At 37.7% G+C, this 16,709-nt stretch overlaps 1 protein-coding gene across 6 annotated transcripts; it reads right to left on the bottom strand.

Moving 5' to 3' along the window:
• Window positions 1-7: 7 nt before the first annotated feature.
• On the bottom strand, window positions 8-16,709 carry LOC122410439 (androgen-induced gene 1 protein-like). 6 transcript variants are annotated; one of them, XR_006260940.1, is made up of 6 exons: window positions 16,418-16,709; window positions 12,828-13,008; window positions 5,859-5,996; window positions 4,498-4,715; window positions 3,298-3,557; window positions 8-604 (listed from the first exon to the last, which is right to left on the bottom strand). XR_006260940.1 is itself a non-coding variant. In XM_043418562.1 (6 exons), the coding sequence occupies exons 2-6, from the start codon at window positions 12,990-12,992 to the stop codon at window positions 546-548; spliced, it is 732 nt and encodes a 243-aa protein (XP_043274497.1). In that variant the 5' UTR covers window positions 12,993-13,008; window positions 16,418-16,704; the 3' UTR covers window positions 8-545. The 6 variants fall into 6 exon arrangements, 5 of the variants coding, with proteins under 5 accessions (XP_043274497.1, XP_043274499.1, XP_043274500.1 ...); XM_043418562.1 differs by having other exon boundaries at window positions 3,406-3,557; window positions 16,418-16,704; XM_043418564.1 differs by lacking the exon at window positions 16,418-16,709 and adding an exon at window positions 14,872-14,993 and having other exon boundaries at window positions 3,406-3,557.

The raw sequence follows: 16,709 nt of genomic DNA, 5'->3' as shown, positions 1-16,709 counted from the left end.
TCGGATGTTTCGTACATAAAATTTTATTCGGTTGAACACATTCTCGCATTTGCATGCTGCAGTAAATATTAACCAGAACCTTCCTCACTTTACGATCATTGACTTTTCGAAAAAAAAAAAATGAAAATTCAACAATGCGTGCAACAATAACTTTGCTTTCGAAGTCAATTTGAAAAAATGTCTTAGTCGCGCGTTGCTCAACATTTGATATACAACACCATCATGAGCTTTCTATTTATTATGCATATTTGTCCAGTTTCTCAATGGTAGAAACTGCCGGCTCGACATTTTCCGCACGAATTCGAGTCTTTTTTATTTACGTACTTTTTTCGTCGATTTCATTAATATCGTGTCTCTCCAACCACGCGAAATTCTCCGATTAATTCAACGCGTCACATCCTCGTGAGTTTCATTCGTAATTTGGTGAGCTTTTAATTATGCTTTATCGTTTAGTCCTTTCCTTCATTTTCTCTTCTTCTTCTTCCTCTTCTTCACGAGAATTCCCTTGCATTGATGTAAAATCGTTTCAACGACGAATTCTTTCCTCACTTCGATTTCGTCTTCTTACTCGCCTTACCTGAAGGCTTCTTGGCTGTGTTAGAACCTGGAAACGACAACTGCACTGTATCCATGGCTGTTTTTTTTATTGACGTTGAAGATAATTCAAAAGAAGCCTTACACACAAAAAACAAGAAGAAAACGATCGACGAATGACACTTTTTTATTGTTTGCATACTTAAATACGAAAACGAAAGAAAAACAAATTGTTCAGCCCCATGAAACGAAATTGAAATACATTTTTTATGAACTCTATCTTCATTCATACAAAATGTGGACATTTAAGGGGTTTACATGCAAGAATATGAGAGTTCATTTGATATTTTTTCCAATCGCTTTTCGAGTTTCATGCGTCTTCATGAAAAAATGTTGGAATGTTTGCATGTATTATATCAATAACACATGATTATACGTATAAAGCCTGGAGTGTAAACAAATATAGACGATTTTGGTGAAGGTAGAAATCAGACATTTCGTGCAGCAGAAAGATCGTAGATGTATATCGCAAGGGTTCGAAAAAGAAAAAAGAAAAGGGCAATTTATTCACACGTAGTAAACTTGATGTACATACACGATACGATAGCGAATCGTTATTTTTTTCTTACTTTCAGATAGTTTGAGAAATGAGAGATAGTTTCAGATAGTTTGACAAAAGTGCGTTGCGGAATGTTGAGGCAACAGCGAAGGCAACAAAATGTAAAATTTACAGATAAATATCATGCTATTTGTGCCACACAATCACTTACAAACGAAAAATAGTTACAAAAAGAAATTACCACTAAACTTACATCGACACAACTAACAGTAATTTATTCATAATGTTGAGGAGATACGACTGCTATCTTTGTAAATGAGGAGTAACTACAGTAGATTTCTTTCGTGTTCAAAGTAATGGTTTTTGCTTGTTAATAGTAATGAAGAATCCTCTTAAAAATAACAATTATCAATGAATTTTCTCATTTCAATTATTGGCTTTTTTTACTTAGACATCATCAAAATATTATAAAGTGTTTTCAGCATTTCGAAGACTTTGGAATTGAAAATGAAAGAATTTTTCGATCACACTGCAATTATATTCGTAGATTTTGCTTATTTTTTTCAACTACGAAATATTTGAAACACTGGAATTTGGATTAGTTATTATTTACAATTGTCGTACCTCTTTAACACTTTACTATTATACAACGAAGTTGCGGCAGAATGATAGGATATTTACACATTCACATATATTCAGGAAAATAAGAAAGAAATAGATGCAAGGAAAAATGAAGAAACTGCAAATAACTGATACAATTAATACGTGGAGCGTGAACGTGCGTTCGAGTATTGCACTGAAAATGAGCACCCAATCGGTCAATCAGGAAGATAAAACGAAATGATTTCGAAATTGTTGTCTCCCCTTCTTCAATCTCGATTAATATCGGACGAAGGGAAACTTACGAACGAGGTGAATCATTGGAGTTTTGTGTGAATGTGAATTAGTCGAAAAAAATGAGTAAAAAAAGTAGCAAAGATCAAAAGAAAAATCGTTTTACGAAATTTAATGATTTTCGAAAACGTCGAAATATACTTTTTCAAATTTATGCCAAAAAGATGAGGCAAACGTATGAGCAGTTTTGTTGTCCGTGTTTTCAAATTGGATCCACAGAAATTATTGTCAATTTTCAATCAAAAGTGAACCTGTTTTTCTACTTGAGTATTTTGAGTATATATACAAAAAATGTTGCATCGATATGTACATTTTCGTAACGAGTATTCAATAATCGGAATGTAATTATAAAATAAATAAATAAAATCGGTAGATCGGATAAGCCTCGGTCGGGAAGAATCTCATGTTCTGAAATAGACCATCAACGACACGAAAAGCTTCTTCGATCAGTCGTAACTCTTACGGAAACTTACTCTTTTTCTCATACATATTTCTTCGATACGAGCTCAGAATTAAAAAAAAGGGATAAAACATCAATGAATATCCTTGTAGAAGTTATCTTTCGTTATCTTGACTTTCGTTATCTCGGCGGAACTTCCGGATCCTCCTTTGTTTTTTCTCTCACGTTATCCACCTTTACGCTTTCAAACCATCCTCGTTACTCTCAGCTACGTATCTTTTACCTACGTGCCGTTTGAATATACAGATTTTTAGTGGTTCGTTCAACGCCATACGAAAAAAATCAATTCCTGGCCTCAATCGACATGCAGACTGTCAAAAATGTCGCGCCAAAGCTTTTGAATGAGTTGAAATGAATTTTTTTTTTTCAATTGCTAGCATCATCCCATTAATGTGGTTCAAAAATTTATTGATATCCATTGATAAATTAATACCGATCGAGATAATCCGAATGTGGATGAATGACGTGAATTTAAAAACGTTGATGTGGAAGGGAATCGTTGGAATTTTGTTTTCCCATTATTTTCTCAATGGAAAATGCACCATTAAATTCTTCGCAGGATGGTAATTTTAATCGCATTAATTGTGCAACGAAAATACGAACTTTTGACTTAGAATGACTTAGAAAAAAACAACTGAAAATAGACTTTTCAGAAATTGTCGATACAGCTCAAAAAAATGAAGATAAAAAATCATCAACTGTGGATGGAATCATGAGGGTGAAATTGAACGCGAAAAAAGCGACCCAACCATGCTTGTTGCAGTGTGAAATATGACGAGGATAAAAAAATGAAAAAAAAAAGGACGAAACGAAGAAAAATGAAGACCGAAAAAATGAATAGTGCATTCACCACCACCGATGAGGGCAGAGCTTTTTTTGGTGTCACCGACCAGTGACCACTGGCGAGGCTACTTTATTTCGGAATAATTTTTTCGTTGCATATATTGTTGTTCGTTACCCCAGATGAGTTGATTAAATGCCTCTCCCGCGAAATACAGCATACTGCTGAATCCAAGAAGAACTAGGAAAAATAATATTCGAAGTGGCAGAGTCAGCACTTCCATCACCGGGTACACCCAAATTCCGCTTTTCATGTAGATTATGTGCACCCTTGAAAAAAACAAATCACGAATTAATTACTTTTCTCGACAACACAGCTATTTCTTCAATTTTTCATCTATTTTTTGGGCGAATTCCACAATTATTCGTTCATTTAACATCTTCGCAATTTTTCAAGTATTTTCTGTTATACTTCTTCATTCCTAAGATCAAATCATCATTTTTCGCTTTTCGAATTTGACACTAATACCATACATTTTTTGCTCATATTTCCAAACGAATAACGACCGTATGATTTTTTCTCGAACACCCTGATAATTATTCGACAACTTTTCGAGTACTTTGGCAAATCTTCGTTCATTCAACATCTTGAAATAATGAATTAAGAAATTTCGGTACAGGCGATTCAATGTTGCCATGCTAAACCATGCTAAAAACATAAAAAATATCAAAAAGTTCAGAATTTTATAAAATTTGGTGAACATATTCTTTAGCCCCAAATTTGACAATACAGATTTTTTAAGATTTTTCTTCTACACAGTTATCGAGTAATTGATCACTAAAGTTCACGTGTAAAAGCATAGCGTTTCAGTATACATAGGTATACACTCCGGGCATAAGAAATCTGCTTTAATGCACAATTACTCGATGACTAGGTAGAAGAAAATTTTGAAAAAATTTGTGTCTTCGCACTCGACGTTGAAGAACATTATCACCAAATTTGATAAATTTCTTATAATTTTGACGAATGTAGCCACCCTCCTTAATGAATATTCCGATGCTTATTTCAACGATTTCTTCAAACTTGGAGTGTTTTACAAAAAAAAATTCTTTCATTTACGCAATCAAAATAAGTCAGACTAAATTTCTGATGAATTCGTTGCTAAAAAGTATCGGCCTACATAAATTCTACTTTCGTAATAGTGAAAGTGCGATTTTGCCAATCAGTGATGAAAATGTTTGAAACGTTGATGCTTGCAATGTTTCTTACCAGACTAGATACACGAGCATAAGAACCATCAGACCTGTGAAACCGTGTGATCTTTTGGGATATTTTCGTGGCGCTACAATCATTTCCAAAACAGTTGATACCATTATGAGAGTGTGCATGAGATGATTCAGCCACCAGGGAAAGTAAGGATCCAGGGCTTTCGGCAGTACGAGCTCTCGGTCGACGAACATGAGACTCCAGAACGTGACACCCACGAACTATAAAACACGTAATTATAAGCATTATCGTAAAAATTAAACTCCAACGTTACTGTTATTAGAATACATTGTTACAACGTGTACGAGAAGAATGCTCAGCTTCTTTCGAGTCCACGTCTTGAGTGAAAAACATCAACTCTTTGAAGTTTTGAATCCATTTTGACACAAAGAATCCTCGAATTTTCTAATCATTAGTGAAAATGAAAGACAAACTAAATTATTCATAAAAAAGTGGGAAAAACGTAAGTGTTTGGAAATTGAGCATTTTTGTGGCCCGATTTGGCAGCAGTGGTTGAATTCGCATTTCTCAGAAAACGATTCGGAAATTGCCTCGAATACGAGGCGTCACGACATCAAATATTCGATAACTAATGATCGAGGTCAAATCGAAGGATTGGGAGACATAAAATACGTCAACTTGAATTCGACAGTGTTTTACAAAATTCTGAAAGATTGATCTCGATGCAATTGAACCTCGACTTTGTGTCATTTTTTCTTAAACCTCTTCGTTAACTTGTTCGATAAGTATTGGAGCCGTGTTTGCCTCATTTTGGCTTCAAGGGTCAAAAATGCAATAAAAAAATCGATTTTTCGAAGGTATACACATTTAAAAGTATCTTTCTAAAATTTTATAAAGATCCGAGCATTCCAAATGTACCTTTGAGCGACTTTTACCTGGCTGTCTGCTTACACGCCTTTCTTTAAACGCGTTTTTCTCAAAATTCCGTTATCAGACGGCTCCTTGACAAAATCTCCGAAACTATTGAACCGATCCTTACCAAAATTTTACCACATGCTCTCTTTGACTCTAGTTATAGCGCGTGTCATACGAATTTAAAAATTTTGAGCGGAACTAGAGATCTCACCAACAGCCCATTTTTTTGGACCTGTCTTCTCCCCCGTTTTTCTGTACGAAAGCTGAGCAAAATGAATCTAAATAAATCGTCTTTTGTGTATTTTAAGAGTGTATTTTTGAGGCCTGACACTTTTCATATCGATATTTATAATTTATACAGGTCGAAAAAATTGGCAAAAAAAGCAAATGTTGAATGTGCTTAGCGAAACTCTGCTATCGTTGTTTTATGTCAAGTTTTGATATTTCTCCTATAATTGGATGAAAAAAATGTCGATAAAGTAGCTTACCATGGCGAGAGGGAAGCCGTACGTGGCATGGAAGTAATCCTTAATCTTGCGAATGAGAGGCACGGATTTCGGAGCAACTTTGTTGGTGCCATACAAGTCATTAACGACGCATATAAGGAAGAATATCGCTTGGATAATCTGCAAAGAAAAAACATCGATTACGTGAAATGAGTCAGCACAAATGGACGTTTTTTCGAGCTCTTGCGCGTGGTGAATGGTTGCGAGTATAATGGCTCGTTACAGTGGCCAGCTCGCGAGGGACCATTTCGTCGAGGGAACCGTATTCGTGTGAAGAATGTGAGAGAAAGAGCGCTAAATTTCAAGCACCACATTCGGTTAAGAGCGGTTTGACAGCCTCGAGATCGAGCGAGCATTGACGGGTGCGGAGACCGACGTTGTGCTACGAAAACAATGAAATCCGTGGCGAATGGCTATGAAAGGAGGCAAAATGTAAAAAAAGGCGACAGGAAAAACACACTGGCGGCACGACAAGCTCGACGAATTCGTGAATAATTTTGAACCGATGCGCACGAGACTTGACACAATTGCACAAAACGTTTAGCCGACTCGCTTGAACAATTATTCAAGAATCGTCAACGTGGCTGACTAAAGGATTACGAAACTGCACGCGAACTGTAAATAATGCAGAAAGAATGGAAAGAGAATTTCTGAAATGGAAGAATTCGATGTGATTTTGACTGAATTCGCAGTTATCAGTTTTTCAACCTGAAATTACAATGTTTATTTCGTTCATTTCGTCGGACTCGAACGTTGCAAACTTCGGCGTCGTACTCTGCCTGACGCGACCTCCAAACGTTTTGCCGCTGACAAAAACCGCGCACCCCTTCGCCCAGCCCAATTCCCACGCATTATTTCCATTTTAAATTTCACTCGAAATGTCATTCGGAAGAAAATGAGCGGATAAATTACACTAGAAATGGAAAAGTTTATTTCCCAACGACGGTTAACCACAGCCTGCGATAATTCGAGGATCGTGCTCACTCCTCTCCTCTTCCTCGTACACTCGAGCTCGCTCCCTGCCTGTGGCACTTATTCATATATACTCGCAACTGTACCAATTCTCTCCTGCACGTAGAACGCGGTGGTTTTTCTACGTTACGTAAAAACACGGATAGCCCACGATTATGCGAGCCTACGTGAGATATAAAAGAGAGTTTCTTTGATAACCAGGAAGCCTTGCTGCTGCTGAACGATCTCGGGAAAGGAGAACCGCGTGTGTCAGGTCAACGTGGCAGGCTGCCGGGTCATTCGGCATAATTTTCTATCGATCATATTCCAATTGCAACAAACGATGGAAAGTTTGAAAAAAACTAAAGAAAGAATCGCTAATTTATGAATAATTTTAGTGTCGAAAAAGAAAAACGATAAAGATACGGAAAAGAAAACGATCCGCTGACGCGACGAATGGGAGGGGGTTTAAAAAAGTGGATTGAAAGTGGTACGAACCGCATCCCAAAACGTCAAAAACTTGAATTTTCCACCGTAAGCTTTGTGCATTTTGGTAACATCACCGGGCACAACTGTGTAATAAAAATCATAATAAACGGCGAACGAGAACGTGACGAACGTCACTGCGTGAATTACTAGGAGGAGGCTTTTCCGCATTTCAATGAGACGCTCCCCGGCGATTTTCTGTTATCTAAGAAAAACTGATCCAGTCTCCTCGCTTTAGACTCTTTGGACGGTTATTCATTTGCCCGCTTATCACAACGAGCAGGAGAGACGCTTCGACGATAAATACGTAATAGAAAATTCATTGTTTTTTCACGAATCAGTCAATGAGCCCACGAACTCGTCTTGACTATATCATTTCAAGACTTTCTCCGGATAAAATACACACGTGTGTTATGTACGTCGACCGGCGGCCACTTCCGAGTGACGTGACGACTCTTGATTTTCACGAAAGGAGACACGAATAAAAACTTGTCAACGAACCTCTTTCAACGCGATAGAAATAAAAAACAATCTGAGCGAGTGAAAAAAAAAATAGACCGCTCGAACGTTCCTCGATTTCGCAACGCATTTTTCACGTTTTTTTTCTACGGAGGAAAAGGAAAGAGCGCTTGTTGGCAAAATGAAGAAACTGAAATTGCGAATGGACGAAAAATCGGCGATTCTTATCACTGGATTTATCTCAAAATTATCCTCCCAGACGTTAATCATCCGTCGGACGATCGATATCGTCTCTCGAGATTTTCATCTCGTTCACAGTTGAACCGCAACCCGAGTCGACATTTTTTTCGATCGATTTTTCCTCCGATCACAATTTCCATTATTTATCGCTGTATTTTTATATTCCACAAGGACGATGTGTTTGTCGACGTGTATGGAGGCTTAGTGAATTCTAGCTGATTGCAAGCGCCAAGATAATGAGCGACTGCTGATCACGACGCTGAAGTTTGCAACGTTGGAGTCCAACGAAATGAAGGAAAAAAAACACTTGTAATTCACCGATTTATTTGACGAAGCATCGGTGTTGGTTGAAAAACCACGAGTTTGCAAATTCGGGAGGAAAGAAAATTGGAGAATTACTCGAATTATTGGAGAGTTTTTTTTTTACATCATTTCGTTGGACTCCAACGTTGCAAACTTCAACGTCATTGCTGATCCAAGGGAAGGAAAAAATATTAATACCACGCCGAAGTTTGCAACGTTCGAGTCCAACGGGATGAACGAAAAAAAGGTTTGTAATTCGTCAGTTTTTTATTTCACGAATCATTGATGCGGGTTGAAGAATGACGAATTGCAAATTCGACAAGAAACAAAATTGCAAATTTACTGGAATTATTCGAGTTTTTTTAGATCATTTCGTTCGACTGCAACGTTGCAAGCGCGACAGCGTCATATATTAATAATATTCGCGTGAAATCCAGTAATCGTTCGCAAGGTAAAAGTTTGAATCGAGCAGCCAAATATAGAACGTATCAAAATTAATGTGATCACAGAAGAATAAAAATACGAGGAAAAATTGCTAGGACAGCAGTTCGGGATAAGAGGCTCTGTCTCGCACCGTCCATTTCACGCGATGTCATTGAAAATTACGAATTCATTGTTTTTTAGTTTGGTTAGTTTGCAAGACGAGAATCGCATGCACTGTGAAAAACTGCTACGGGCGTATCTACTTCTTGATTAATTCTACCGTAAACCGCAAGTCGCCGTATTTTATATATTTTGTGCTGGAACACGCTGTCATAACCTTATCGCATGAAAAGATACGGCACGGGTGCTACGAAAAATTAATGAGCGCATGCGAATTCGAAAACGGTAGGAAAAAAATAATGGGAAAGACGATAGGAAAAAAGGAAAATCAAATGTTTAGTGAACTGAACAATTGATTTTCAACGCGGTTTGGGTTTTCGGTAGATTGATTAGGGTGTGAAAAGGCAACCCTCAGCCCGGCGAAGAAATTCACGATTCTGAATACAGCAGCGCGAGCGCGGCCACGCTAGGCCAACGTTATTTTTAGAATCCTCGTGTAGGAAATCGTTGACACCGAAGCCGAACGAAATACGAAAGCTTTGTTAATCCTCCGGTTCCGAAGTGGTATTTTTTTGCTTTAATTCACGGTATTATTATTTAAGTATAATTAGACTTTTTTGGTTTTCGATTTTGGCTACGATTCAGAAGCGTCTCTCCTGTTTTCAATTGAGTTTATTTAGTTATCACTTTTTGGTTATCATCGAGAAAAATAAAAAAATCGTTTCTATCGGGTTTTTTCCGATTTTTAAGTAAAACTGTCGCATTTACGGTAAAATGCCTATGGAGCTGCGTCGATTTCGTACCGCGACCGTTCCTCAAGCCTCTAGCTTAACTACTGACACACGCGAACGGACCCCTGCGCGCGGTTTCGCGCATACGTACAACGAATAGAACGAGAGAAAAGCAGACTCCGCTCAACGGATAGAGTGTAAGAGACGGAGATGGAAAGAGAGCGAGAAGCACAAAGTGGGAGGAGCACCAAACACGATGAAACTCGGTTTTTGTGTACATCGGTAGAGGAAGATTCAGAAAAACAACATACATGCGGATAACCATTGTTTTCGTATCCTTGGGGTGCTGCCCATCCAATACAACCGAAATCTTTGACTTTCATTGCTTTTATATTTCCGATTGATTTTTTCATGGTTTAATTTATTTACAGTTGTCACGAATTTGTCAAAATTTTCGAACCATCGGATTCCGACATGTTTCGAAGAAAAAAAATAAAATAAAACACGTCGACGCACGTTTCATATTTTTTTAGGCAATTCATTTTTTTCTTTCCGAAACCGACTTTTTGCTTGTACGACGCAAAAAAATAGTAATCAATTGACCGGTATTGGCGTGTGTCTCCTAATCAATGAGGGCAGGGTAATTGACGGTTGTATTTTCACAAAAAAGTTGAAAAACAATGGGGTCGTGCATGATCGATTTTTTTTGAATCGATCTCTACTCATCAAAACCGCTACGTCGTATTTTCTTGGTGCGGCTGTACCTATGAATTTTTGTGGCTACGAATGACGAGGGTGAGGATGGTATAATGAGAGAAAAAATTATGTGAAGGCTACTGCTCCGATCAGCTGGTCAATTTCGTCACCTCGTTGTTAAGAACTTAAACGCGCGAAAGAGAAGAGAAAAAATGAAGGAACAGCGCCACGCAATGATTTCGTGATTCCAAGAGGCAATATTTAGACTTTTGATTTTGCAGGTTATACAATATTCAGTTCGCGATGAAATACCAAGATGATGCAATCTAAAAGATCATAAAATCAACATTTGTACAATGACTATTAAAAACATGTAAATTGATGCGAATTTTTTGCTAAATCAGTTCTGTGTTCGCCCACGGACGCTATTTCGACAGAAAAATTTGTCTCGTTTATCGAAATTTTCATTTGATCACAAATTATAAAGTTGGAATACTTTTTTGCGAAGACCCTCTCACGGCGGATTATCGAAGCTGTTCGCCTTTTTTAAGAGTTTTGGAACGCCACCGCTATGGTTCAGCCATTCGTCTTGCATTCGTCGATGCCGTCAAATCGAATAGACTTCCCACGCTACATCCTCCTCGTTACTAGAACACGTCATGTGCGAACCTCTTTATCACAGTGCCAGAAGCTCCGAACGAATTGTCTGAATGTCCTCTTTAGAAAGTATTTTTGATTATGTAAATCATCTCGAATCTTACGTTCGTTTGCACAGGTTACCGATCCGATTATTACGTGTATTGTGAGATATGACTAAATTTATTTGCACACGAGCATCGATTCGATACATGCTTCGAGAATTATGTAAATAAACATAGCGTAAAACGGTAAGTTGAATAACATGGTGCATTTTCATGATACACGTTGTCAACGGAAATCAATCGAACGACGAACGATTCTCGAATTCACGAATTCGAAAACTCCCCAGTTTCGACAGCAGTCAATGTCAGAGTGTAGTGAATAAAACGAAGGGAAGTTTCTAATTTGAATATTTTAATGTACGACCCGCGGACGCGATTCAAAGCATCGAAGTATGAAAGTTATTGACGCGGCGGCGTGAAAAACTTGACGGTACGATGTTAGCACGTGTCCCGTGTCAATTGGCACTCGTAACGAACGCGCTAATCGTGGACTTTGAACCGAGAGAGCCTAAACTTTAATAGTATTGTTGTGAGTTATACGTTAGAGTTTTGTCCACGCGTAAACGAATATTTGACGAGAAGCGTAGAGTTTCCTTTAATACGAATGTTTCGGTTTCGACACGGAATTATGATCGTGCTAAGTCGAAACAACGTTTTGTCTACGAGAGTGCAAGAAAAATATGTTTCGCCGGTATTTGTGTGCGTCTCTGCGGCGTACTGGGGCGCCAACGACAGACTGCGCCGGTACCATAACCTCAAAATACCAATTAGTAACACGATCGGTATCTATTTGGTGGTTAGGCGTCTATGAACGTAGTTATATAATTCACCTCTAGCCCTCTTCGATTGAATGCCTCTCCGAGCGACTTTAGACACGTTGTATCTCCGTTATTGCGCAACTGAGTTAAAATGAGAATCACGAAGAGATAAGGACCGGCGCGCGCGCGCGTATGTCGACGAACGAGACCAATCGAAATGTATATCACGACCGTATTTGCGGTTACCAATACCCAACATAGTACACGCAGGAGAGAGTACGTAATAATTTATAGTTCAACATCGGATCGCATATGAAAGAAAAAAAAAGAAAACCGTCATTACGAGAAATTGAAAGCTCGCGAGTGTTACATAAATACGAGAGCTGTGCACACCGTGTACAGGTCATTTGGCGACTAATTTTTTGTTGGGATCAACGTATACACTACGGCCGTCGTTGGATGTCATCCGGCGAAGTTTAACTATTCATCTGAATAAGAATCTTTGGTATAATTAAACAGTGTTTTTACGCATTAGCTGAGCCGGAAATTTTGCGTTATTTTGTATGGGCATTCTAACGCGAGTCGATTCAACGAAAAATATTTTCTCTCGAACAACTCTTGCCTGCTCCGGCGCTTGCTGAATTTTCGCGCACCACTACTAAACTCAAATAAATTTCTACCAATAAAAAAATTCTGTCGGAGAAATCCCAGCCAATCAAATTTCTATCCAATACTCAATTCGACTAGAAAAACTCTCCGAAAAATCCCCATCGTGGTTGATCTTTATTTTTATATCTTTTTTCAATTTCGCTCCACGAAGATGTAACTGCGGTGCGGTAAGCTTTTTTCGAGTCGATTGTCCCGGTGTCAAAAATCAAAATACCCAAAGGATCAGCGGAAATCCGGAAAAAACCAAACTCCGAGCACTTTGTGAAAAATGAATTGTTTTATAAATGCAACGTATTCTCCGATGAATAAAGCACTTCGGGGGTTAAACCATTGAAAATGAATTAAGTTCAATAATCTCTGTTGATACGAAAACAAGTTTCGATCGTTCGAGAATAAAAAAAATTTAATTCTCACCACGTTCCAAATGGTTAAGTACTTCAATTGGCCAGGATCGAAGTCGCCGGTCGCTCCGGGACGTTTGAAAGCTGGCAGTTTCAACAGAACAAACGCATAGTAGAGCGTAAAAACATAAGCGGCTAGCTGCGGCAGATGGAGCAATAGTAGCAGTTTTGATGCCATCGGAATTCTACGATAACTAAAAAAATAAAAAATTCTCAACGTTTATCATCGTCTGCACAAAAATGGTTTTATCACTATCCATATTTTCATCATTATTATTAATATTTTTATTATGATTACTGATTATTTTCGAATGAATTTTTCAAGGTTTTTTCATCGTTTTAGCTTCATCGCAGATCTTTGTTAAGGATATATTGCACAGGCGATACAATGTTGCCATGCTAAACCATGCTAAAAACATAAAAAAATTCAAAATGATCAGAATTTTATAAAATTTGGTGAACATATTCTTTAGTGCCAAATTTGACAATACAAATTTTTTAAGATTTTTCTTCTGTACAGTTATCGAGTAATTAATCACTAAAGTTCACGTGTATAAGCATAGCGTTTCCATATATATAGGTATACATTCCGGGCATAGGAAATCTGCTTTAATGCGTAATTACTTGATAACTAAGCAGAAGAAAATTTTGAAAAAATTTGTGTTTTCGCACTTGATGTTGAAGAACATTATCACCAAATTTGATCAATTTCTAATTATTTCGACTTTTGTATCATTCACCCTTAAGGAAGATCACGCGTTACTTGTAATTCAAAAAAGTAATTGAACTTTTTTGCTCTTTCGATCATCGAAGAAACGGTTTAATTTATTCTCGCAATTATTAAAATTATGTGTAACTTATTTATTGAGATTGATCAATTTTTTAATATAATGCTCCAAACATTTAATATTAAGTTCAAAGTTAAAGTTTGCAAAAATTGAAGGGCAGTGACGATCAAAAAATGTTATTAAATGAATTTCGTGGTTGCTCGAACTGTCCATTCGATAGAAATTGATGAATAATCCGATGCTTCAAGTATCGTCATTTGAGTTTTATATTGCTGCAAAAAAATCTAACAAAATAATAAATAATTGGAAAAAATCATTTGAGAAAGAAAAATGAATCGTCAATCGCTCGTTTCAGTGAAATTTATCATTTTTTAAATAATTTTCTATCAGCCAATGGAAAAATGAAGCTTCAAATTAAAATCAACCTGCAAAAGGGCAGTTCAAAAAAATTCGTCTATTATCAGACAAGGCTGATAAGATCGAGAATAAAAAATGAGTCGAGCCCGACCTCGGAGCATGGTCATGATCCAGAACAGTCTCTGCGACGCCCTTGAGCCTGAGAACCGGTTTGACAAACTAAACGATTCGGACGCGGAAACATGATCGGATATTTCTTCGACGACTCGGACGTTGGCGATGCGTTTGCACGTAAATACAGTCTCGGTACGAATTGAAGCGGTTTTTGCGGAATCGGGATTTAATAACACGCGATGCAGCAGCGGTGGCCTTAAGTCGCGGAGCGAAAGTTTTTTTTCGTTTTTTCAAAATTTATTCATCTCCGGAGATGACGAAATTGAGAAAAAAATTAGCCCCACTATCCTCGTCGCGCTCCTGTCAAAGTTGAGCTTCTCTCTGCGTTATTTAGTGGGGGAGCGTCCCAGACGACTCATCGATTCGATATAAGCTGATGGGGGAGTACAGACCGAGCAAAAATTTGCGAACGTCGCGTCGCGAAAACTTTTCTTGAGTTGCCAATATTTCTCGTTTGCAACGGAAAAAACTCCAGTCTTTCATTTCGGTGGGAAAGTCGAAACTCGGTTAAAAGTCGATTATGATAATTGGAAGTCGAAACGACTTCGGTTAAGGATACTTAACGCTTTTCCATTTGAATTTAATTTTCACCGACAAATTGTGATAACGCCAATGACATTTTCGAATTGTCATTAAGGTAGTCGAACCGGTATATCAATCGGAATTTTGAAACTCTGCTTTCAAGTTCACTCCGACAATGGTAATCAAAACAGAGAGCTTTCACCTTCAGTGCTTTACCTTGGAAATATTATCAGGTTTATTTCTGAACAATCCAATCGTTATCATTCTTCACTATTTGTATTGAAAATTCGTTAGTTTCGTACTTCAAGGTAGATCATGCCCGTAAGATCGTATTTTTTCGGTGTCTAAACGAGGTCGTTCTTTACTCCCTAATTAAAGATATAATCGCTTTAAATTTATGTCAGAGTTATTAATTATAAATTGTAAATAAGTTTTTTCAACTTAACTTTTGGCGAATGAAATTACAAGGAAATTTCATTCGCCCCTCGTGAAAATACCACACTTTTTTATGGTGAAAATCGCATTAGAGAGGGCAAAGGGAAATGGATCGAGAATAAAAAAGTGTTAATAAAAAGACGGAAGGCTGTGACGAGAATGGGTCGAGCCAAGAAGAAACAAAATACCGAAATAAGCAAATGTGAGGTTATGCGAGTGCTCATTTTTTCCTCTCGATTTTTTTCCCACACCTTCGTCACATACTTCACTGTTGTTGTGTACTTTTTCATAAACTTCGTCAGAAGCGTTCATTCGTTGCACGGAAAGATAAACGATTTTTTACGCACAGTCCTTAAAACTCTGTGTATTTTTCTTCGTATTTGAACACGCTAGTCTCAGTAACCAATAAGACGAAGACTTTGAAATTTGATATGCGCGTGAGTCGACCGTTCGTTCAAGCTCTGTGTAAATTTCAGACTTTCTAAATAAAATCGTTTCGTGCATGAACTACCTTAAAAGCGTTGATTTAGATTAGTTTCGCGGAATTTAAGTAACACTATTCAATATTATGATGCAGAAGTTTGCAACTTTGGCGTCCCACGAAGTGGTGTAAAAAACTTTCGAATAATTTCAATAAATTTCCAATTTTGTTTCTCCTTGAATTTGCAATTCGCGTTTTTCAACCCACATCAACGATTCGTCAGATAAAAAAATGATGAATTGCAAATATTTTTTTCGTTCATCTCGTTGGACTCGAACGGTTGCGAACTTCGGCGTGGTCGTTTCAATAATTTCAATCACAATTAATTTAATTCCACGAGATTTTTGAAGCGACGAAATAATTGTGCGCGTTAGAAATGAGAATTTTTTTCAAACACGATGCACTTGAGAGAAACTCACAAACTGGTTAAATTTTTATTAACCTTTCATCGAAACGTTTAGAATCCGACTGACCGTACGGCGATTAAGGTACACGTAGCGAGCAATTTTTTGTCGCGTCATCGCGAACCGCACGTGGGATTCTCCCGCGGTAATCGCACACTTTAAATCAGCCGCTATAGAAATATAAAATAAGAGCCGCACTCGACAAGGACACTCGAATACAATTTATCGACAGTCCCAAAACGACTAGAATAATAAAAAATAAAAAAAAAAAAAAAAAATAGAAAACATAAAGAATCCGAATTTCCAATGTCGTTCTAATTTTTAAAAATAGCTTAAAAAATCCCAAGTCAATAACACCATTTGCGGCGATAAAAGAACGAGAAAATAAATATGACGAGTGACGTAAGAATTTTAAAATAAATCATTAAAAATGAATACGTACCTCTGATTTAAATATCGACAGTGAAAAATTTTTATTTCAAGTTCCAAACAAAATCGCTGCGAAACAAGGAAAAACGTTGTTTCGGAAGATATTGGTGGTTAAGTGCCGTAAAAATATTGCGATGCACGCGCAAGTACACGACTCGATTGTACTCTCGAGGATAAAAGAGGCGTCTCGGAGCAGGAGGAAGGCCGAATGACACGGTCAGCGCATCACGAGCTTCGGTGGCGGATCACGAGCGATAGATTCGATACGATGCCGGAGGAAGGACTGAGCACGCGAGAGCATCCAG

This window comes from Venturia canescens, chromosome 5, assembly GCF_019457755.1.
Source record: "Venturia canescens isolate UGA chromosome 5, ASM1945775v1, whole genome shotgun sequence".
NCBI classification, from domain to species: domain Eukaryota; kingdom Metazoa; phylum Arthropoda; class Insecta; order Hymenoptera; family Ichneumonidae; genus Venturia; species Venturia canescens.
Note: the sequence above shows the minus strand (reverse complement) of the source record. Positions and strands in the feature narration are given on the sequence as shown.

Bases quoted from the DNA above. Each gene is read 5' to 3' on its own strand.
- LOC122410439 (XM_043418562.1), bottom strand. From the start codon at position 12,992: ATGGCATCAAAACTGCTACTATTGCTCCATCTGCCGCAGCTAGCCGCT. The intron at 4,716-5,858 runs GTAAGCTACTTT...CGTGTTTTATAG, and splicing joins ACGGCTTCCCTCTCGCCATG to TTCGTGGGTGTCACGTTCTG. The intron at 3,558-4,497 runs GTAAGAAACATT...GTTTTTTTCAAG, and splicing joins ATGCTCGTGTATCTAGTCTG to GGTGCACATAATCTACATGA.